Here is a 26,656-nt window from a genome sequence, read left to right on the forward strand (position 1 = left end):
AAAATTAAACAAATATATTGTTGTATTAAACTACAGCGATACAAAATTTGAATTTATAAGATATTCATACATTGGCCAGTGTCGTCATCTTTTCCCTTTAAGAGTCATGTCGATTTGCCAAGAGTCAAACCCAATCTGGAAAACTGCTTCTGTGGTACCAGTATACCATTCACTTGACAAAGCAAGGGAGGGTAGAGCCGTAGTAGTTCTAGATATATCTAAGGCTTTTGACAATGTATGGCATGAAGGTCTTCTCAGGAAAATCAGATCAGACGGTATCACTGGAAGAATACTTAACATAATTAAATCCTTCTAAGATAAGAGAAAAATCCAGGTTGTCCTTGATGGTCGTACATCTAAACAATATGATATAAATGCGGGAGTGCCTCAGGGGTCTATCCTTGGGCCTCAATTATTCCTAATATTCATAAATGACCTCCCTGACAAAATTGTCTGTGAGATGGGTATATATGCTGATGACGCCACACTCTATAACAGACACAACAGGAAAACAAATGAACACATATATAAAGAAATGGCAGAAACACTAGAGGATGACCTCCAATCTGTAGTGGAATGGGGACAAAAATGGATGGTCACATTCAATGTTGCCAAGAATAAACTTGTCTCCTTCAATAATTACAAGAAACCTTCTCTACCATCAATAGCAATGGCCAATGACTCTTTATCTGAAAGTATATCTTTTAAACTCCTCGGCCTAACGTTCACAGGAAACATGAGTTGGAAAAATTACATTGAGAGCATTGCCAGGACCGCTGCGAAAAAGGTAGGTTCTCTCTATCGTGCTAGAAAGCTACTAACGCCCGAAAGTATCCTGTACCTCTATAAGGCCACCATTCGTTCATATATGGAGCATTGTTGTCATATTTGGGCTGATGCATCTGCTACTAGTCTTTAACTCCCAGACAAGGTTCAAAAGAGAGTCGCCAAACTGATAGGTCCTTAACTCTCATCTAAACTTCAGCATCTGTCCCATCGACGAAATCTAGCATCCCTCTGCCTGTTCTACAAATACTTTCATGGTCAATGCTCCGACGAACTACAAGCACTTGTACCCCCTCGACGTAAATACCCCGACAAACCCGACAAGCAGCTAAATCCCACCCCTTCACAGTTGAGATCCCTCGATGTAAGAGAGCCTTATACTCCAGTAGTTTCTTTCTCAGAACCGCTAGACTTTGGAATTCCCTTCCGAGTTCCTGCTTTCCTAACTGTACTGACATGCAGAAGTTCAAGTATAACGTGAACCAACATCTTGCTGCCCAACTTCCCACATAGTACTCCTGTAGCTTATGTCCCTGATAGTAGCCCCCTACATCAAAATCTCAATGTGCCTTGTTCGGGGTGAAAATGTAATAAATAAAATCACTGGTCACTTTTTTTGTTAAAAGCTACAGTCTTTTTTATTATTTTCACCGTTATGGTTGACGCTGGTTAATGGTTGACTGCATTGAGACCAGCAAAGCCAATCTTCCTACGAGTTACAGAGTAAGAACGAAATAGTTTAATTAGTAACGTGTTTAACATCTCAGCAGATATTTCGTAATGTTAAAATTAAACATTTTGGAAAACCAAGAAATATTAATTTCTTGGTTTTCGAATTTTTTTTTTATTTCAACATTATGAAATGTTTGCTAAGATGTGAAACATACTAATTCAAAATTCCCGCTCGACTTAGCGTATACACATCAAAGTTTAAAGAATATTACAATCACCAGTGAAACTAGACGTCATTTCTCTCTTTCCACGAGGGCTTCGACTCTCCTGGAGTTAATACCATCAGAATATGAATAGAAAAACCAACAACATTTTAACACGGACAGTCTTCTACCCTTGATAAAGGTATGTTTCTATACCGAAAATTTTGACATTATATATTTAAAAAAAAAATGACTTTATCATTTAATATTTTCTTAACATTTCTTAGTTTTCAAAAAAAATAGTTTAATATTTTGTTTCTGAATTTTGAGTTGAGGATTGATTATTCATATTAGTTGGACTATTGTCCTCATTTTGAGTTATTTTCACAACGTTTGATAGTAAGGTTGTACATCTCAAAACAAAAATAGTTTTAAGGATCCTAAAATGCATACTAGAATTTGCTGCAAGTGGATAAAGTACTTGGTAAAATTCAGTTGTAAAATTCAACTCTTCTGAAGGTTGAAGGCTAAATCTTCAGTGTAGATAACGCTTAAAATACAATTGCGAAATACTTAAGACTTCTACACAGTCATGGTTGACAGGACGAGAGCATGTTACTCCTGTGGATAGAATAAAGGGTTCTGTTCGAAATTCTGTGTAGATCCCCAAGTTTGATAGAAAGATTCCTGAGCTGACAAGATACACCGGAAGAATGTCGAAGGTTACATCGACCAGCAAGTTGTGAAAATAACACTCAATATGAGAACAGTAGTCCAAAGTATCCGACTTAATAAAAGATAGCCAAAGCAGATAAAGAAATGATGAATCTCTTATGAAGGGTTTAAGCTCATCTTTCTGTTAGGGTTAATAACGAAAAACATTGTGCAAAATAATAGTAAATTTATACAGGATGTTTGGTAGAGCGATTGTATGATTGTATGATTATATTCTATATGTGTAAAGGAGCCTCTTTGTGTGGAGGTTGCCTTCATAACAGCATCTCATTATTAGTCTAATTTTCTTTGTGGTTTATTTTTTCATCTGCATTTTGTTTGTGATTCTCATATTCATTTACTTGTATTTGTTCTGCTGCATTTTTTTTAGCTGAAATCAAAATAAAAAAAAGGGATTCGACATTCGCAGAATGCTGACCGGATCCTCCATGTTGTCTATTAAAAGAACCTCTGCTGACGAACATGGCACTTTGATTTTTTATCCGTGCTTCAGACTTTTTTTTTTATTTGTTTGGTATCATTTTTGTTAATATATGTGTCAACACCACGGCCAAACTAATCTTACCAATGATCTTGGCACTGGGATACTATTTATCTACTAACAGGGACATCTGACATTGCCCGGGATTGAATGATGATCAACGAATGTTTCACCCTCCCGTTTTTTTATTGCCATTGAAATCGGTGAAATCAACCATTTTTGTAAATCAAATCAATTGATTGCCTGCTCTAGTCGGGGACCCACCGTGGTGCTCTGGGAAGAAGCTTCACATGCCTCCCTGCAGTGACGTAGTCCAAAATATATTGTAGTCTATATTGCACTGTGGAAAATCATTTTTCATATAATGGCTGGAACCAAAGTTTAAAATGCAAAAGTCTAGTATCAAGGTTCAATTGTGCTCTAAATAGAAAGATTAATTTGAACGCGAACTTATCATATCAAAGAAGCTACTGTTGATTTTATATACCCGGTCTTTCTGCTTGTGCAGTGATAAGAGATGGAATTTCAGTTTAAAATGAAAAAGTCAAGTATCATGGAGTAATTGTCCTTTAAACAAAAACATTCTTTTTGAACGCACCTGTCATATTAAAGGACCTATTGTTGATGTTTGAGTCTTTCTACTTGTGTGATAATAAAACTTCTCAAATGCACTTGTGATGTTAGGCTGTATAAAGTGTTAACTTTGGTCAAGATCGCCTGTTCCTTCTTTCATCGGATGTGTTTTGATTAGCAATCATCAATAATTATCAAAGACATTCTCATACAAAATTTATCTAAGAATACTGCCAGATACATAAAGTATATTTGTGTGAAAGTTCAATAAAATCAGCCTAGCCGTTGTGGAGTCTATATGAAATGAACACACACACACACACACACACACACGCACACGCACACGCACACACACACACACACACACACACAAAGTTCCTTTTATGGGCTGAAATCAGAAACTCACAGAATTAATGCTGGTATCTCTCACGGGTCCACATGTGCCCAACTATCGTCCTGATCTTCATGAATCACATGAATGATCTCCTGAATCACATCCTGAGATCATTCATAGATATTTATACCGATGACACCACCATCCATGGCAACACTTCAAAGGCAGTAAATGACCAAGATCTCCCTGATTCTCTCGCCTTTAATCTTGAGCACATGGTGCAATCAGGAAAAGGGGTGGCTGGTTAATTTTAATGCATCTAAAACAAAGCTTTATCTTTCCAGTATGAAGCTCTGACTCTGTCTGTCATCAATTGAAATAAATGGTTCTCATCTTAGCGAGGCTTCATGTTTTGACAAGCTTCTGGATCTAACCTTTACTCCTGATCTGAAATGAAACACACAAATCAAATCCATCGCTGGAAAAATGGTAGGATCATTCTACCACTCCAGTAGATATCTCACTGTTGATGCGATTCTTTACCTAGTACATCTTAGAATGGAGTACTGTTGCTACATCTGGGCCTTGATAGAGTTCAAAATAGACTTTGTGGCTTAGTAGGGTATGCCCTTTTCTCTTCTCTGCAACCTCTTTTCTACAGAAGAGGCGTTGCAGGTCTTTCCCTACTCTACTGTTATTTTCATGGCAAGTGCTCGTCTGTGCTCCACTCTATGGTCCCCTCTTTATCAAACTTTCTTAAAAAACATTCGTCTAGTTGAAACCACTATTAATAATTTCTCCCACACTAAACCTGTGCCTAAACCTAAACATGGATTCCATGAACAAAACTTATTTCTTAGAACTGCACATGTGTGGAACTGTTCCGTTTTCCTGCTTTCCAACTGACTACAATATAGTTGTCTTCAAGTCCAATGTAAACAAGTTCTTGACAAGCCATCCCCTTAAGTAATCCAATTTACCAAATTTCCTCTACTAACGATTACTACGATATTGTCCCATTGACTACCATACACTCATTAGCCCTTATCCTCGAGTGGTCTCCAGGCCTTAATAATTAGTGACTCCTTTGTAAAAAAAAAAGTAGAATGACCAGTGAAGTATCTCACACATACCTGTTAAATGGCTACGATAAAGAATGTTGATCAATATTTGTTTCAGCGGCTTATATTTCCACACCTATAGAACATAATCCCGGAGTTATACTATTGATTTTCCTAGAATTGTAGCACAACAGATAAATCAGTTTCAAGTGACAGTCTTTCGGAGGTGGTAGGTTCAATCCTCAGTACTGGCAGTACAATTTCAAATTACTCTACCGGATCATGATTTATGGGATAGGATCACGTGATCCCTGAGGATTAAATAAAGAATTACATTCAAAATTCCATACAGATTTCTGAGTTCGACAAGATGCATGGTCGGAGATTATATTGGCCAAAACGTTGTGAGAACAACATTCAATAAGTTTTTTGTATTTTAACTTGTTTTAAAGTGTTTATTTACTTCAAAACAAAATAGTGTTGAAACAGTCATTCAGGGAGTCTCGATAATCACTCAAAAATTGAATATTAAACAAAATGGCATAGTGACATTTCCCAAGTGGATTTCTAACATTTTATTGGGTGCTTGTTAAGACAGTCGACAAATCGATTTTTTTAAATATGTTGTTTTAAGCAAAAACAATATTACCTAGTAAATTGTCATGTCGAAAATAGTAATATATCAAAAAATTACGAAAAATCATCGAGTAATTGTTATTTATAGTTAAAAGTAAAAGTTTGAAAATCCCGAAGTTCTGCTACGCATTTTCATAACATCGTTTCTAGTAATTTCTTGGCAGACATTAAGAAAAAAATCACCAAATGATTTAATTGGTTCAAATCTGCATCTGCGTTTTTGACAGTCATGTGCTTCGTTCTTTCCACTGACAGAAATCTGTTCATATGGCAATTGACATTTATGCTGAAAGAGAACTAATGACAAATATTTATTGTAAATGGTATTTTTTTTTTTTTACGGGCGAGTCACCACTTATCAAGGTCCGGAGGCTACTCAAGGATTATAGTTAATGAGTGTATGGTCATCACTGAGATGACAGCTTGGTGGAAGTTGGGCAGAATATAACTATTTAAAGGGGTGAGACATCAAAAACTTGTTTACATTGGACTTGAAAACGATCATGTTGTAGTCAACTGGAAAGCATTCCAGCAAAACTGAGTTTCACAGGCGGGCAGTTCTAGGAAAGACACTTTGTTTATGGAATCTGTGTTCAGATTTAGATACAGGTAGATAGTAGGGAAAACTGTTGGTAGTGATTGTAGCTAGACAAATGCTTTTTGCGAAAGCTTGGCGTGGGTGGACCATATATGTGTCTTCTAAAATAAATGCTATAATATAAATAACACAAAGAATTTAATTTCACGTCAAACTTAATAACTAATCTTTTAATTACATAAAATGATGGTGCCAAGACAAAAGAAATAATCATCATAGTCTCCATTGAGTCTTGAGAGACAATGGATAACCCCTATAAATTAGATGCATGTTTAATTGTGAAACAAGATCTAGAAGTGTAAGCCATGTTTAGTTTCAGAACAGTTTCCGATGGTTCGTTATTCTACACAAGTCCTGAGAGGTGACTGGTTTGCAGTAGACAGAACAGTTTCCAATGGTTCGTTATTCTACACAAGTCCTGAGAGGTGACTGATTTGCAGTAGACAGAACAGTTTCCGATGGTTCGTTATTCTACACAAGTCCTGAGAGGTGACTGGTTTGCAGTAGACAGTTCCACAAAGCAAAAGATTCTTACCGTGTCGAGATGGAAAAAACATATGCGAAATTGATACAGAAAAGGTTTAATATTTATGGAGCAATTCTGGTTTCTGATTGGTTGGTTACAGAACGTGAATCAATTTGATTCGTCAGTTCCTAGCAGCATCGTTTATAAATAGAATCGCCCGACTGTGTGAGATCATACCCCATTATACTTCCTTTATGATGGGATGTCTCCTAGCGGCTTTGGCTGCATGGAGACAGGGTAGTACCAGTCAAGGATTCGTCACTTGACACTCAGCCCAACAGGTGAGGGGCCGGGAACCGGCCCAGCACCTGTTGGACTGAGGTACACCGCCTGGGTAATACCTAGGAGGTCCACCCTCCCAGGCCTTGCCACCGGGCTTTCCGGTGGGGCAAGTTTATTGCTTGCTGCCTGAGGCGCCCCAACCGGGGAATGCCGACGGGGTTACTCAGGCAATTTTTAAAATTGCAGGAGTGCCCCTCCTTTAGGGGAGCCTGCGGGGTTCCCACTTTCCGGCCTTGTGCCACATTTTGCTGAGGTGGGCAGCAAATAAATATATACCCCATTATAAACCTCTTATGATGGGATGTGTCTCCTAGCGGCTTCGGCTGCAGGGAGACAGGGTAGTACATGTCAAGGATTCATCACTTGACACTCAGCCCAACAGGTGAGGGGCCGGGAACCGCCCAGCACCTGTTGGACTGAGGTACACCGCCTGGGTAATACCTAGGAGGTCCACCCTCCCAGGCCTTGCCACCGGGCTTTCCGGTGGGGCAAGTTTATTGCTTGCTGCCTGAGGCGCCCTGACCGGGGAATGCCGACGGGGTTACTCAGGCAATTTTTAAAATTGCAGGAGTGCCCCTCCTTTAGGGGAGCCTGCAGGGTTCTCACTTTCCGGCCTTGTGCCACATAATGCTGAGGTGGGCAGCATTTAAATAACTACCCCATTATGAATCAAACATATTGTAACATAGGAGCTGTGCAATTATCAACGACATGCTTGAATCCATGATGACTGGAAACAATGCAGAGGTAATCGGAGAGAAAATACAGCAGCTAGTATTCCCAAATGATCACCCACTTTAATACTGACTGTGCTCAACGTCATTTAACTTTAGTCATCCAACAGGAACCGATGTGACTACGTTGTTATGCCGTATATTGCTCATGTTTCATACAATGCTTAGAATAACACAGAAAAAATAAAATATGTAAAAATAAATAAACACAGTTTTAGTCGACTAATTTTTAATTTGTGATAATTAAGCCAACTAATAATCATTTTGTCTTTTGTTTTATTTTTCACAGCGCTGATCTGAATATGTGGATGCTTGTGTGTGCATTGCTGTCACATGTCCCCGCAAGTTCCAGCCTTAGCTTCACCTACACTGTGATGGAAGGGAAAAGCCGCGGCAGTTACGTCGGGGATGTTGCATCGGACTCTGACCTCATGAGCCAGATCTCATCGAAAGACAACAGCATGATCACGTTCAGTCAACTACAACAGAGCACGTCCAGTGATTCCCAGCTCTTCCGCGTCTCGAAGATGACCGGGAAACTCTACACTGCTAAAATGTTAGATGCCGAAACTATGTGCAAGCGGTACAAGGAATGCTATAAGACGGTTAACATTGCCGTTAAAAAGGGGTCTTCGTTTATTACGCTGCTAGAAGTAAGAGTAGAAATAAAAGACGTCAATGATCATCACCCAGAGTTTCCAAACAAGCAGGTCAATATAGAATTTGAAGAAGATGATAGCAAAGGTGCGAGGAGGCCGATCCCTCATGCCATTGACCGTGATGTCGGTGTCGTTAATTCACGGATTACGTATGAGATAAAAAAAGATTCTAATAATCCATTTATGCTTGCAGAGTCTAAAAATGAAGTCGGGACTTCAGATCTAAGCATCGTGCTGCGAGAGGCACTCGACAGAGAGATAAGGAGTCATTACAGGCTTCAAGTTGTTGCCAGGGACGGCGGTTCCCCACCAAAACACAGCCTTTTAGATATTCACATCTCAGTTCTTGACGTAAACGATAACCCGCCAATCTTTTCCCAGAAGATCTATAACATATCAATAAAGAACGAACCAAGTAAAAGCACGCCAGTTGTGATTCTGTCAGCAACAGACCTTGACTCAAGAGAAAACGGCAAAACTACCTACCACTTTAGTTTCCAAACTTCAGAGAATCTTAAATCTCACTTCAAACTAAACCAAGTCACTGGCGAGATATTCCTACACAAAGAGTTCAAGTTGGGCCAGGAATTTACGAATGAGCTTTATGTGAAAGCTATGGACGGAGGCAGCCCACCTTTAACTTCTTTTGCCAAAGTGTTGGTAAATGTGATTAACCAACGGAACAATGCACCAAGTATAGAAATGAACTATGTTTCAGAATCGCCGGACAACATCGTTGCCATTTCCGAAGACATTGAAGTTGGAAGCTTCATTGCCTACGTCAAAGTCAATGACCATGATGCCGGACGCAATGGAGAAGTAAACTGTGATCTTCATCATGCTAAATTCAAACTCCAGAGCCACGACATAAAAAAATACAAGATCATTCTCAAAGAACCACTAGACAGAGAAACGGAGGACCATCATGAAATTACAATCAGCTGCCGGGACAAGGGGTCACCACCTTTGTACAGTGAGAACAAGTTTGCTATAAAGCTGCTCGATGTTAATGATGTGCGCCCACATTTCCCCAAAAAGATGCTAAAATTCTTGGTGTTTGAAAACAGGAAATCTAATATTCCAGTTGGATATATTAATGCTACAGATCCTGATCTCGGGCCTGGGGGTAAGCTAACCTACTCCCTTCAGTCTAAGGATAAACAGTTTGTTCCGTTTCAGATTAGAGAGGATGGCTTGATTTCCACAATCATATCGTTGGATCACGAGTTTCAAAAAATGTACAAGTTTCAGGTTTTAGCAAAAGACAATGGCATACCGCCATTGAATAGCACCGTAGACGTCATCGTAGAAGTGAGGGACGAAAATGATAATTCTCCCTTTTTTACATACCCAAGCGTTAACCCTTTCTCGCTTGATGTCCTGTATTTTCCCCACCATACGAAAAACATCACAGTTCTCAAAGCATCAGACAGTGACAGCCGAGAAAACGCCTTCCTCAAATATGAAATAATTTGTGGTAATGACAGGCAACTGTTTGCTATCAACCAGTACTCAGGGCTTTTGTCTTTCAACCGAGCCCTCGCGCCACAAGACAGTGGTTCTTATGAACTTGAGTTTATAGTGAAAGACAGCGGCAGTCCAGTTCTGTCAGCATCAACAACATTGTTTCTGACACTCACTGTCAGCAACAAGACGTCCGGCATGCTGAATGCCGTTCACATACGAACAGACGACAAGGTCCACCTCAACTTGGCGGTGGTTATCGTTCTGGGTGCTGTAACGTTAGCCGTGATCATTACAGCATCGGTTTCAGTTTGTTTCCTGCGCTGCCACAGCCGGTCGTCGACGAGCAGCAGCAGCAGCGAGTGCCAGACGAGCGCCACCAGTAGATATGTCAACGAACAGAGACACTTGATGTGCAGGTCACAGGGCGGGGTGCCTGTCGCCATGACCGACCCTTGCAAAAAGAGAAACATTCCGGTCACTACTGGTCCGAGAAGAGGGTCACACCCAACAGACAAATTCGTTAATCATCAGCAGGTGTCAGCCAAAAATCCACAAACCATGGATATCATTAGTCAGGTACGTAAAATTCATCCTCACTTGTTGCATCAATTCCTTGTGGCATAAATACTGAAGAATCTGAAGAAAGTGACCATATATTCAGTTTTTAATACGAGTTTCCCGAAACAGAGTAACATGATTATTAGATGGCAAATCGTATTTTCCTTCATCGTTGTTACAGTCACATTTCATTGTTACTGTTTCAACAATAAGATATTACTGTATGCATACGAATATATATACATGCATAACTATATGCATAGAAATACATAAACATGTGCTATTGTATGCATAAATATATAGAAACGTGTGCAACTGTATGTATACAAATATATTAAAAAAAGTATCACTGTATGTATACAAACATATTAACATGTATCACAGCATGCATATAAATATAAAAACATGTACTACTGTATGTATACAGATATATTGTGTATTAGTGTATGTATAATATATTACTACATATGCAAAATATATAACAATTTATTACTGTAAACATGTATTATTTTATATATAAAAATTTATAAACATGCGTTACTGTATGAATAAAATATACAAAGTCACTTACATGGTGCTTACAGATATACAAAAGTTCTTACCATGTGCATACAAATATACGAAACTTCTTACCGTATACAAAAAAATATACAAAATTTCTTAATGTATGCATGCAAATACACACATTTCGTCTTGTATGTATACAAATATACAAATTTATTAATGTATAAAAAAATATACAAAATTCCTTACTGTATGCATAGAAATATAGAACATTTCTTACCATATGCATACAAATACACAAGATTTTTTACTATATGCATAAAATTAGACTAAATTTCTTACTGTATGCATACAATGGTAAGAAATTTTTTACTGTAAGCTTACAAACATACGGAATTTCTTACCATATGCAAACAATTATACTGAATTTCTTACCGTATACAAAAAAATATACAAAACTTTTTCCTGTATGAATACAAACATACAAAAGTTTTTACCGTATGTATACAAATATAGGAAATTACTTTCCATATACAAACAAATATAAGAAGTTTTATACCATATGCATACAAATATATGACATTTCTTACTGTATGCAAAAAAATATACGAAATTTCTTACTGTATGCAAAAAAAAAATATACAAAATTTCTTACAGTATGCAAAAAAAATATATGAATTTTTTTTTTGGTACTCTTTGGATATATATATATATATATATATATATATATATATATATATATATATATATATATATATATATATATATATTCCTCTTAGTCTGTCTGTCCGTCCGTTCATATATATATTTCCAAACAGCCAAATATTTCAGTACAGTATATAATACACATGTATAATATATAATCAAATAACATTATAAATAACGCCGTAAGACGGGGCAAATACCCTAACCAGGGTCCGGAAAACCATCGTATTCCACATCGTTACCCAAAAAACATATCCTAGGGCCACCGTATCCGAGCTTCTATTATATATATATACATATACATATATACATATATATATATATATATATATATATATATATATATATATATATATATATATATATGAGCAAACAGTTCATGAAATATGTTAAAGAATACTTTGAAATGAGTTAAAACATATTTAATCTGAAAAGGAAACGCAAGATAAATGGATAGTCCTTAATCCGCGGAGTTTTATAAATATTAATTCTTTAAAATTGGTACTCCTGCAGTATTTTACCCACCGATTTCACGATCTTAGCCGAGCGTTGATCGACATCCGTCGGAAAACGCCGGAACATGGCGAGCGGTACGATACTCTATCAGCCAATCAGGGCGCTTCAAACGAACGCGCAGCAGACGAATAATTTTCATTGAAATTACACACATAGCGTTTCATTTCAGTTATTTTATTGTTCAAAGTAAAAATACACAGCCTTTCATTTCAGCTATTTAATTTAGCGATAAAAAAAACCCAAAAAACCGGGAGCTGTTGGAAACATATTTATGCGAATTTATGTGGAGACAAAAATTTGGACATAACCCTTTTGTCTCCATAATAAATCAAATCGCGGAAGGCTACCCGGTTTGGGAAGGAGCTTCTTTCCACATCCTCTGAAAACCCTTTGCTCCCTACTTTGCCCCTCTACAGTCAGTAGAAAATCTTCCAGTCGGAACTAAAGATAAACAGTAATTGTTGTCCCCCCCCCACAAACATTACTGAAAAAAAACAAACAAAAAAAAACATTGTTGTTACTGTTTAATAACGTTTTGTTAAAAACACAAAAAAAAAAAAAAAACATTGAAGTGTTTATTACTGTTGCTTACCCCCCCCCAAAAAAAAAAAGCTATCGGAAAACAAAATGAACCAAAAAAAAAAAAATATTCAACAAAATAAATTTATTTTACTTTAAAAAAACTTACGGTAAGTGTTTGTGATTTATTTTATCCAAATTTTTTGTATTAATTTTATCCATTTTGTTGTTGTGTGTGTGTAATATCTTTTCCTTGTAATGTTGTTGCTATTCACATACTTTTAGCGTTCTTGCACCGTAGCTCCGAATTCTCGGCTTTCGTCGGCGTTAACGCCGAAAGCGTTCGTCAACGCTCGGCTAAGATCGTGAAATCGGTGGGTAAAATACTGCAGGAGTACCTTATAATTTATAAATATTAATTCTTTAATATTCATAATTTACTTTAATTTTACCATCTTGGATCATTTTGGTAAATTCAATTGTAATTTGTAATTTTCATTTTATATATATATACACGAACGGACAAACAGACTAAGAGGAATATATTTATATATATATATATATATATATATATATATATATATATATATATATATATATATATATATATATATAAATACGAACGGATAGACAGACGGAGAGGAATATATATATATATATATATATATATATATATATATATATATATATATATACAAACGGACAGACAGACTGAGAGGAATATATATATATATATATATATATATATATATATACGAACGGACAGACAGACAGAGAGACTGAGAGTATATATATATATATATATATATATATATATATATATATATATATATATATACGAACGGATAGACAGACGGAGAGGAATATATATATATATATATATATATATATATATATATATATATATATATATATATATATATAGCATAATCACGTTGCTGTTAGATTACCGAAGTTAAGCAACGTTGATCCTGGTCAGTACTAAAATGAGTAACCCAAAAAATTGGAATTTCAGATGCTGTATGTGCTTTCCGCTTATCTTGGCATTGTTTCCAGTCGGTCTTGGTCTTCTATTTGCCATTGAACCCAAGCAGTGTCAATCCAGGAGAAGTGTGGTTGGTGATTGCGCAACACTTGCCTCACAATTACATGTGCAGCTTCCCTTACAGGAATGTCCATTGTTTCTTGAGACTAAATAGAGGCATTATTAAGTCGAATCCCGGGATACGGCATTAAAAATTAGTAACAAAATACGGTACAATATATAATACACATGTATATAATCAAATAACATTATAAATGACCCTAAGGTGGGGCAAATACCGTAACTAGGGGTCGGAAAAACATCGTATTCCACATCGTAACCTAAAAAAAAATATCCTAGGGCCACCGTATCCCAAGCTTCTACTATATATATATATATATATATATATATATATATATATATATATTAGCAGGAGTCAAATACCGTAACGGTTAAAAGTGCCAACTATCGCCTGATTTGAGGTAGTTGTTAGTCTAGTCGCACTGAAGAGCTGTGATACAGCGAAACAGTCTGTCTGTGGCTGACTATATATATATATATATATATATATATATATATATATATATATATATATATATAGTCAGCCACAACCGTTTTAAAAAATAATAAATAAATAAAAATGTTATATACGTCCAAATTAAAAAGGGCGACTTTCTAAGTAAATGAAAAAATGAGCTCCGAGGCGGAGCCAATATTAACTGTATGTATCGCTTGAAAAATAACAACAATAACAATATATATATATATATATATATATATATATATATATATATATATATATATATATATAACAATGAACTTACTATTAGACAAAACACCCTATTTCCAAACAGCCAAATATTTCAACTAAATCTAACATACATTAAATGATATCAAATATTATGCAATGTAGACATCAAATTCCAGTCTACATAAGCAACCAAACAAATAAAACAAATGCATTTTAAAATTAAGCACACAAATCAGGCCTAAAGTTCGAGAGGAACGTTGTTTAATATGTTTACAGGTTAAGAGAGATTTCGATTGGCAATCAAACTTGACAGAAGGAATTATTACTTCGTAATGCTGGTTCTTTTTGCGATTTGGTTTAGAGATTTTGTACAGATCGACTAAACATACATTCCTATGAAGGAAGAGCGTTTCACAAGGTTGAAAATATCCAGTTTTTCATAAACGTTTCATGTTCCATTTTTATCAATTAATCGCTTTAAACACTAAAAAAAATAACATCAATAACATACGTTTTCCATATTTTCTTTGTCCGTATTATTTGGATTCTTCAGACAACTGTTCTCAGCTTGAATGTTATTTACACAACGTTTTAGCCGATATAACATCCAGGTGTATCTTGACGAGTGTGGGAATCTTTCTTTCGATCTTCAGAATTTGCACGGAATTTCAAACGCAACCCTTAATCCACAGGGAAGCATGTCCTCGTTCCATCAGCCATAATTGGGTAGAAGTACTAAATAATTTGCAATTGTATTTTTTTGGTCACCTGCAATGAGGATTGAACCTTCAATCTCCAGGAATGTAACTTATACAACTGAATTTTACCAAGTACTATACCCACTACGCTACGGGTCCCTGAAGAAGGTTAGAGGTTACATCAATCGAAACGTTGGGCAAATAAAACTGAAGATGAGGAAAGTAGTCCGAAAAAATCCAAATAATTTGAATAAGCAATTCTTATACAATCTGTTACAGAATTTTTTAAGAAGTTCACATTTTTTTGTCTACACAAGCAAACGAAAAACATGTAAAAATACAATTTCATTTACAAATCAATCCTCACCTCAAAAATTCAGGAATATTTTTATTTGTTAAAGATAATCATCATTCTTAGTAAAAAAAAAAAACGCTTCTCACACGTATATATATATATATATATATATATATATATATATATATATATATATATATATATATATATATATATGCACACACACACAGTGGGGATGATAAGTATTCGATGCATGCTGGAAATTTTTATTTTTCATTTTAATAAACACTTGTAAAACAGAATTTAAAACAAAATTTTAACAGTATAAAACTTGCATCATAAAACGCATATTACTACTCGGAAAGTTAACATATTCATTTTCGAAAAGATATCAAAACGAAAATTCTGAAATTGTGTAAAAAGTAATCGATGCATAGTAACAAATGAATGAAATTTTCTAATTCCATTCATTTCTCTGTTTGGATCTTGTCTAGAATAAGGACCCTAATCCAAGTGCCGACGAAAAGGGACACATTCCAATTGACACCGGTTGACATTCAACCAGAATGCGTTTTTTAAGCCGAATTTTCGTATTTAAGAGTGTGTCTCTATTCTATCCATTTGTAGCAGTATTTTTTTTTTAATTTCAAATATTAGATTTTTTTAATACCACATAGAATTTTGGCTTCTTCAACTTTTGGATTTTTCGTTATTTAATGAATTTATTTAAAAAAAACAATCTTGGTCTCAAATTTTTCGGTTAGTAGGTGTGAATCGTGTATTGAAGACATCTGCAGTGCCTTGCTATTATCTGACATTTTTAATAATGGTTAAAACCCAAGAACATAGTGTTGATCTGCGAAACAAGATTATTGATGCCCATAAGTGTGGTGAAGGGTACGGGTTGATTGGAAAACGGTTCAACGTGCATCCTTCGACAGTAGGTTCAATAATAAGGAAAATGCATCATACCACTGTCAGATAATTTCGAATCGAGCATTGAATAAAATGACCAGAACTGTTTCAGATAATCCTCAAGTTACCCGCAAAGAATTGGTAAATGAACTGGAAACTGTAGGGATTAATGTTACTAAACGCAGAGTGACTAATGCATTGTGAGAATGTAGACTTCAGTCCTATGTGGCAAGGAAAACTCCTCTTCTCACCAATCAACAAATCAGAGCCAGACTTGAATTTGCAAATAATTTCTTATCAAAACCTGCAAGCTACTAGGACAATGTAATTTGGTCTGATGAGACCAAAATAGAGTTATTCAATCATAGTCACCAACGTCACAAAAATCATTTTTTCAGTGTTGTCCCATGAAGAGATATGCTTAAATATTTAAATAAATGTGAGAGGTGTACTCACTTCTGTGATACACAATACATACATATATATATATATATATATATATATATATATATATATATATATATATATATATATATATATATATATATGAAATTGACCTTGCCTGTGTGTGCGTATCTGTATATGTATATATATATATATATATATATATATATATACATTATTTGCCGTATATGCACACATATGCATTATATGCACATATACATGCATATATATGCATACATTTAAGCATTATATGCATATATATATATATATATATATATATATATATATATATATATATATATAAGCATGCATATATTAGAAAATTATCTGTGCCAGATTTTAGCACTTTTCCAAAAAAACGAAGTGAAACTAAATAATTTTGTGAATCTTTACTTTGCAATCAATTGAACTATTTTTTTTTCATCACAAGATTTTCAATCATGATAAATTTCAATCTAAATGGCAAAAAGGAATTCATTTCACAACAAAAGTACAAAAAAACAACCTAGAATAAAAAAAAATAAGCAAATTCTTTTTTGCTTTTCAGAATTATCATAAAAATCTCAAACACAGGATCAACCATCCCCGTTTAAATGCAGCAGTTCTATAGGGTGACAAAAATGGCGATTGTAGAATTTCAAAACAGTCAATAGAATCCAAATAAACACGATGTTTATCATCTGTGAATCTAATTTCATTATTTTCGACTTCATCAAAGAATATTACGCATGATAATTGTTCCTTTTTTGTTAAGGTGTTTGGAACCAGAAGTTGCAATTTGTTACGTGGATACTGGCTTGGACTAACGACTCAGCATTGCATGTTCGATTCCTGATGAATGCAGAACACAATCTGCATTAAGAATGTTGGCAATTTTCTAGTGGTCCATACCTTGAATACTTCTTTATAACCAGGGAAACCGATTTTAATAATAAATGACTAATAATAATAATAACTGACAGTCAAATTCCCACAACTTTCTGATTCATACAAATTACTGATCCAGTTATTTCTTTTTGCAGCAGGAGGCATTTTGATCACGTGATTAGTCCTTTATAACGTCAATAACTGGTTGGAAATAAAAACGAGGCTTTAACCTCTTTTCAACTTTTGGCTGTCGACTAAGATATATTTCTGTTCATACTTCATGTAAAAGAGATAACATGTGATAACATGTTAATTTGCATCATATACTTATTTGCTCTGATTAAAACAACATGATAATTCAATATTTTAGATAGATCATTATTATTATTATAGTGCATCTATATGCATTTGATATGAACAAATTAAATCTGTATTACATGTAATCCACTCAGCTTCATATGGTTAAACATAAGAGCAGAGCCATCAATCTGAATAAACTACTGAGGTATAAGAATGAAACAGTTGCATAAGTGTAACCATTAAATTTGAATTCTTGTATACTTTTATTAAATAGCTCTACAAAATTTTTACTGAGGACTATTTGATTCAATACAAATGCCAACTTGAACAATTATTATCATGCACTATATATTCAAAACTATATGAGAATTCCCACCCTCTAAAAATGCGTGTTTTTTACATATTTTCTTAAAAGTTTTTTTCTTTTATCGATGATTATCATATATTACAGACTTAAGTATCATCTATAATATAAATCTCACCTGTCTGTTTAAATGTATGTATGTATATATGTATGTATGTATTTCATTTCTGCCTAAGACTTTCGATAGAGGCGACTGATTTTCACGAGATTTGTATCGTTTTGAAGTCGACCCTTCGGACAACAAATATCGAAAAATTGGCCCAAAATATTAATTCCTTCGCCCTCAACTGGGCACTTTTCTACAAGGAGAGGTCGCTTTTTTCGCCGATATTTTCGAAAGTCATCCCTTCTTTTCGATTGGCTAGCCTTAATTTAAACTTTCGCCACCTTCAATTTGGCGATGGATGCATCAGCAAAGACGTCACGTTTTTTTTTGTTGTTTTTTTACGTTCTTTTCCTCCTTTGCGGTATGGGTTCGAGCCTGCCTGCCTGCCTACTACCACTTTTTATTTATTTTTTTTTTATTCAACACATACCTCCAAACACTAGGGCAACGCCGGGCATCCAAGCTAGTATTAGCAGAAAAAATTTAAAAAACGAATTAAAATTTAATAACTTTTAAGAAGGGCGTTCACTTTATTGTTATAACGTTCTAATCACGTGACACATCAATAAAGAAATGGACAGTAAGTCGGGTAGCAATGAAGTAGAATATTATGATGAGAAAATGAACGCCCTTTTTTAAAAATCGTTACATTTATTTTTTTCCAAATTTTTTAACGTCTATGATAATCTTTGAAAAAAAAGTTTTAAAAAAAAGTTGTGAAAGTCCCCCTAACTCTCTGACCTGCTCCCAGTCTCTCTCATATACAAGTTTTAAAATAATATAAATTCGAGTGATTATTTAACTATTTTATAACTAGCTGGTTGTCCAGAATTGCCCGGTCGTACAATATGCTTAAACATGATATTTTAATTTATGAAGATTGCGTATGTATTATTGTCATAGAATCAATCCTGTATTGATTATTATATATTATGGAGAATAATTTGCTCGGTGGACTAATTCACAAAAAAATAAATAAAAAATAATAATGATAATGTCGTTCATCAAATTCCGTCTGTGTTTGTTTACAATATCACGGCAGCTGATATTTGGGCTTGACGATGAATACCCAGGAAAAGTCACTTTTGATTAATGTTTAGTTTAAAAATATAAAAACGAAGAAATGATTTGTGGCGATTTTCAATGGTATCCTTCTGTGACCAATGTTTTTGCTTTTTGCTAATTTACATTGGCCATGGAAGGTTATTTTGCCAATTGTCACACTTTAAAGCTCATTCTCTACTTTTTAACTCCTTGCCATTTGAACACTATATTAAAAAACAAAGACTTCATATGCCACTCTACACAAAAACTATTTATTCCAAGGATTGGATTTTATTCTCGCATTTCACTACACAGACTTTTCATTGCTTCTCTAACCTCGAATCTTTTTTAAAGAGATTCGAAAGGATATCTTACAGAACTCTTTTTGGAATCATTAATCACCTCACCTATTGCGAACTTTTGGATACCACTGGATATTTACAACAATAAATATTGTATTTTGCTGAGTATCCCCTTTCATTTTATCCATAAACTTTTACTTTTCTTTCAATTTTATTTCTCGACTGTTTTCAAAATTTTAGTTAACCAGCAAAAATAGATCCTTATCTATACTTATCTGAGGAGAAGAGTCTTTCTTTGAAACTCTATGAATTAAGGAACCTTTCACTTCTATTTCATATTCCTTGTTTTGAATAAAATATTGCAAATTCTAATTCTACAATATCTTGCATTTTCTACTTATATTTGGCTCTATCACTGATATTGAGCTTTTAAATCTGGATGAAGTTGTTGTTCTATGAATATATACTTCTATATTTATATTTCTGCACTTTCGAATTTGAAAAGTTTTTTATTAATCTTTTCTTATCTGGCGAATTTTGTTTCTATTTTGTTTATATATATATATATATATATATATATATATATATATATATATATATATATATAGTATAAGAATTGGGAAAATGTGTGCCTATTTTCCGATGCCCAAAACGATTTTTTTTTTTTTTTTTTTTTTTTATATAGGCATCACCACATTATCAAGGCCCAGAGGCCACTCAAGGATAAGGGTTAAAGAGTGTACAGTAGAAATTGGTCAATATAGTAATCATTAGTAATGAAAATTTGGTAAATTTAATAACTTATATGGAACGGCTCATCAAGAACTTATTTACTTTAGACTTGAACACAACCATATTGTAGTCAGCCGGAAAGCAGGAAAACGGAAGACAATTCCACAGGCGTGCAGTTCTAAGAAAGAAGCTTTGTTCATGGAATCTACGTTTAGGTTTAGGCACAGATAAAGAGTGGGGGAAATTATTGATAGTGTTTACAGCTAGACGAGTGTTTCTTGTGAAAGTTTGGCGAGGGGGGACCATAGATTGAAGCTCAGTTGAACACTTTCCATGAAAATAACGATACATCAGAGACAAACTCGCAACATCTCTTCTGTGAGATAGAGGTTGCAAGGAGGAGAAAAGGACATCTCCTACGAGGCTACGAAGTCTATTTTGAACTCTATCAAGGCAGGACAAGTCCTTTCTAGCAGCTCCTGCCCAGATGTGGCAACAGTATTCCATCCTTGGACGTACCTGGCTCTTATATAGGTAGAGAATAGCATCAGCAGTGAGATATCTACTGGATCGATAGAAAGATCCCACCATTTTTCCAGCGGCCTTGGCAACAGATTTGATATACGTGTTCCATTTAAGATCAGGAGTAATGGTCAAGCCCAGAAGCTTGTCAAAACTTGAGGCCTCCTGAAGACGAGAGCCATTCATTTCAATTGATGACAAATGTGGATTAGAATGTTGATGATGTAAAGAGAGAAGCTTGGTTTTAGATGCATTAAAAGTAACCAGCCACTTCTTTCCCCATTGTACTACGTGCTCAAGATCAGAGGAGAGAGAATTGGAGAGAACTTGGTCGTTTACTGTCTTAGATGTGGTACCATAAATGGTAGTGTCGTCAGCATAAATGTCTACAAATGATGTAAGGATATGATTTGGAAGATCATTAATGTAGATCAGGAAAAGAGTTGGGCCCAGGATGGATCCCTGAGGGACACCGGCATTAATACTGTGAGCTTCTGATTTTTGCCCCTCAACTACTACTCTTATGAACCTATCAGAAAGAAATGATTTAATAATTGAGAAGACATTTCCAGCTATACCATAGCTAGCGATCTTATGAAGTAAACCTTTATGCCATACCCTATCAAAGGCTTTAGATATGTCAAGAGCAATTGCCCTAGAAAGATTGCCACCGTCGAGAGATTTGCTAATCCTATGCGATATAACTGTAAGGACATCTGCTGTAGATCTAGCAGAACGGAAACCATATTGAGTGTCACTAAGAAGGTTATTTTTCTAATTATCTTTTTTTAAGATTTTTCTAATTATCTTTTTTATTGCATTTTATTTTTTTAAAAATAAATATTTATTGATTTTAAACTACCAGTAAAGCTAAAAGCTATAGATACCCCCACCCACCCACACAGGTTTTTTTTATGTTTGAGAAAATATCTGCACATTTAACTTGTGGTTTTATGGTAATTGGAGAAAAATAACTATTTTATAGTCCAATTTTTAGAGATTTATAAAGAATCAAAATTGGAATCAGTAATTGTGTCGGAATCAGGAAAATTATTGGAATCGTCCCATCGCTAATATATATATACATAAATACATACACATGTATATGTGACCACTAGGCTCCCAACTGCAGTATTTATTAAATAAAAGGAAATAAAAGACAAATGTTGTTGTTTTGCATTTCGGATTGTCCATTCATTAATGATGTGTTTTATATTATGAACAGATGCCAATACAAGAGTTATCACACAGTTGTGAAAAAGATCTTCGAAGTGGGTCAGTCATAACAACCACTTACCCAAGTTGCGGGTCAACAAAATCATTCCAAGTCGACAGCGGCCACGGCTGGAGTGAGGACGATATTCCCCAAAGTGAAGCTGGCTCAGGTAAGTACACAAAGAACCAGGTTTACTTATTCCAAGTGAGTCAAGATCAACCGCAGCTTATCAAAGATGTCAGGGTAACTGGTGCAGTTAAAAAAAAAAATAGCAGCTTAAACATTTGAAACTATTTTGAATTAAAAAAACAAATTCTTCCGTAATTTTAAAATTCAAATACTTTTACACGCAACAGTTTTTGTCACTGCAAATGATTACTGCTCATTATTTCCATTTTGAAATAAATTTTTCTATATAAAATCGACCATCAAAACTAGGCATACTGTCACTTAAGCGTATGAGGTTACAATGATAGGAACCAGATTTATAGAAAGGCAATCTGGATGAGGAGTTATGCACAAAGATGTTTATTCACATCACATTTAAATTTGTGTATGTTGATACAATCGACAAAGCAAGAAGTAGAGAGAGGATTACAAAAGCACTGTATTAGAGTAGAACATCTTTCAATACCTACAGAACTCTATAGTGAAAAAGTGGAATTTTGTGTCTGATCCGATATATATATATACTAGCCCAGTCGTAATATATGCTTAAATATGATGCCTTTGATGCCATCGGCTAGAATCGAAATCAAAACATTCAGCGTTTTAGCTATAGTCGTTATTTAGCATTTTAGCCTTCATCAATAGCATCTGACAACAGATGGTTAAAACAGACTAAAAATTAAGTGACTTTAAAACAAAAATGTATATGCGCGCATGCTGTGTTTTTTTCCAATATTGACCCTTTAGCACATATTGTTACAGGATCATAACCAAATCAAAAGTGTGCTACAGGTCCAAATACCCTATATATCAAATTTCTAATTTGTAAACTAAATAATTAGAGATGATTTTGGTAAAGACTCTTTGCACACAAACCGACATGGTAACTTTTATATATATATACAAAATATGTAAAAATATTTCTGTGTGTTAGAACGTTTTCATCTCAGAGTCTACGCAACTATGCAGACCAGGATCCACTACTGAATACACAGCACAATAGTAGAATGAGAAATTTCGTGGCGGCGAATTTGCTTCTGAATTAGATGTAACGTATACAACGATTTCCAACCACTTGGGAGAGATTGAAAAGATTTTTTAAAGAATTGATGAATGGGTGCCTCACGAATTGGATAACAATCAAAAGAAACCTCGTTATCAAGTGTCTACTATTCTCATAAGATTAAAGCCAGTGTAACCCCCGACCTTTTCTCGGTGATTTCTTTGAAATTTGGGAATCTTTGTGGTGAACTCGGGAGTATTGAAATTTCGAACGGAACCTTTAATTTAATCCACAGGAGTAGATTGTACTCCTTCCATCAGATATGACACAATGGAAATCTAAACTATTATATTATTCTAAGCTATTATAACCCATAGTAAAGATCGAACCTTCAACATCACTGAGAACTGAGTGTTGCACAACGCCTGGATCCATTGTCTTACATGAAAATAACAACTAAAATGCAAATAGTAATAAAAATTATTAATCCTATTCTCGCAAATTTCAAAGTTTGCTTGTTCATAAATGAATGACGAAAGATACATACAGGATGAATCTAGTTGATTCATATATGAAGAAAGACACATACAGGATGAATCTAGTTCATTCATATATGAAGAAAGACACATACAGGATGAATCTAGTTATTCATATATGAAGAAAGACACATACAGAATGAAGCTAGTTCATTCATATATGAAGAAATACACATACAGGATAAAGCTAGTTGATTCATATATAAAGAAAGACACATACAGGATAAAGCTAGTTCATTCATATATGAAGAAAGACACATACAGGATAAATCTAGTTCATTCATATATGAAGAAAGACACATACAGGATAAAGCTAGTTGATTCATATATGAAGAAAGACACATACAGGATAAATCTAGTTCATTCATATATAAAGAAAGACACATACAGGATAAAGCTAGTTCATTCATATATAAAGAAAGACACATACAGGATAAAGCTAGTTCATTCATATATGAAGAAAGACACATACAGGATAAATCTAGTTCATTCATATATAAAGAAAGACACATATAGGATAAATCTAGTTCATTCATATATGAAGAAAGACACATACAGGATAAATCTAGTTGATATAGAGGATAAATCTATTTGAGTCATATAAGAAGAAAGACACATACAGTATAAATCTAGTTGATTCATATATGAAGAAAGACACATACAGGATAAAGCTAGTTCATTTATATATGAAGAAGGACACATACATGATAAATCTAGTTGATTCATATATAAAGAAAGACACATACAGGATAAAGCTAGTTCATTCATATATGAAGAAAGACACATACAGGATAAATCTAGTTCATTCATATATGAAGAAAGACACGTACAGGATGAATCTACTTGATTCATATATAAAGAAAGACACATACAGGATAAATCTAGTTCATTCATATATGAAGAAAGACACATACAGGATAAATCTAGTTGATTCATATATAAAGAAAGACACATACAGGATAAATCTAGTTCATTCATATATGAAGAAAGATACATACAGGATAAATCTAGTTCATTCATATATGAAGAATGACACATACAGGATAAATCTAGTTCATTCATATATAAAGAAAGACACATACAGGATAAAGCTAGGTCATTCATATATGAAGAAAGACACGTACAGGATAAATCTATTTGATTCATATATAAAGAAAGACACGTACAGGATAAATCTAGTTGAGTCATATATAAAGAAAGACACATACAGGATAAATCTAGTTGATTCATATATAAAGAAAGACACGTACAGGATAAATCTAGTTCATTCATATATGAAGAAAGATACATACAGGATAAATCTAGTTCATTCATATATGAAGAAAGATACATACAGGATAAATCTAGTTGATTCATATATAAAGAAAGACACATACAGGATAAATCTAGTTCATTCATATATGAAGAAAAACACATACAGGATAAATCTAGTTGATTCATATATAAAGAAAGACACATACAGGATAAATCTAGTTCATTCATATATGAACAAAGACACATACAGGATAAATCTAGTTCATTCATATATAAAGAAAGACACATACAGGATAAAGCTAGTTCATTCATATATAAAGAAAGACACATACAGGATAAATCTAGTTGATTCATATATAAAGAAAGACACATACAGGATAAATCTAGTTCATTCATATATGAAGAAAGACACATACAGGATAAATCTAGTTGATTCTTATATAAAGAAAGACACATACAGGATAAATCTAGTTTATTCATATATGAAGAAAGATACATACAGGATAAATCTAGTTGATTCATATATGAAGAAAGACACATACAGGATAAATCTAGTTCATTCATATATAAAGAAAGACACATACAGGATAAATCTAGTTGATTCATATATAAAGAAAGACACATACAGAATAAAGCTAGTTCATTCATATATAAAGAAAGACACATACAGGATAAATCTAGTTGATTCATATATAAAGAAAGACACATACAGGATAAAGCTAGTTGATTCATATATGAAGAAAGACACATACAGGATAAATCTAGTTGATTCATATATAAAGAAAGACACGTACAGGATAAATCTAGTTCATTCATATATGAAGAAAGATACATACAGGATAAAGCTAGTTCATTCATATATGAAGAAAGACACATACAGGATAAAGCTAGTTCATTCATATATAAAGAAAGACACATACAGGAGAAATCTAGTTCATTCATATATGAAGAAAAACACATACAGGATAAAGCTAGTTAATTCATATATAAAGAAAGACACATACAGGATAAAGCTAGGTCATTCATATATGAAGAAAGACACGTACAGGATAAATCTAGTTGATTCATATATAAAGAAAGACACGTACAGGATAAATCTAGTTGATTCATATATAAAGAAAGACACATACAGGATAAATCTAGTTGATTCATATATAAAGAAAGACACAGACATGATAAATCTGGTTGATTCATATATAAAGAAAGACACATACAGGATAAATCTAGTTGATTCATATATAAAGAAAGACACATACAGGATAAATCTAGTTCATTCATATATGAAGAAAGATACATACAGGATAAATCTAGTTCATTCATATATAAAGAAAGACACATACAGGATAAATCTAGTTGATTCATATATAAAGAAAGACACATACAGGATAAATCTAGTTCATTCATATATGAAGAAAAACACATACAGGATAAATCTAGTTGATTCATATACAAAGAAAGACACATACAGGATAAATCTAGTTCATTCATATATGAAGAAAAACACATACAGGATAAAGCTAGTTCATTCATATATAAAGAAAGACACATACAGGATAAAGCTAGGTC

At 34.0% G+C, this 26,656-nt stretch overlaps 1 protein-coding gene across 1 annotated transcript in view; it reads left to right on the forward strand.

Moving 5' to 3' along the window:
• LOC145242047 (protocadherin gamma-A3-like) overlaps positions 1-26,656 on the forward strand; it is a 283,808-nt gene that overhangs the window by 193,805 nt on the left and 63,347 nt on the right. The window contains exons 2-3 of the mRNA XM_080104939.1: positions 7,911-10,323; positions 22,139-22,298. Coding sequence (XP_079961065.1) covers positions 7,924-10,323; positions 22,139-22,298 — 2,560 coding nt within the window. The 5' untranslated portion in view covers positions 7,911-7,923. The remainder of the gene's footprint in view (positions 1-7,910; positions 10,324-22,138; positions 22,299-26,656) is intronic.

Source organism: Euprymna scolopes, chromosome 21 (assembly GCF_053919585.1).
Source record: "Euprymna scolopes isolate OS-2025 chromosome 21, ASM5391958v1, whole genome shotgun sequence".
Classification (NCBI taxonomy): Eukaryota; Metazoa; Mollusca; class Cephalopoda; order Sepiida; family Sepiolidae; genus Euprymna; species Euprymna scolopes.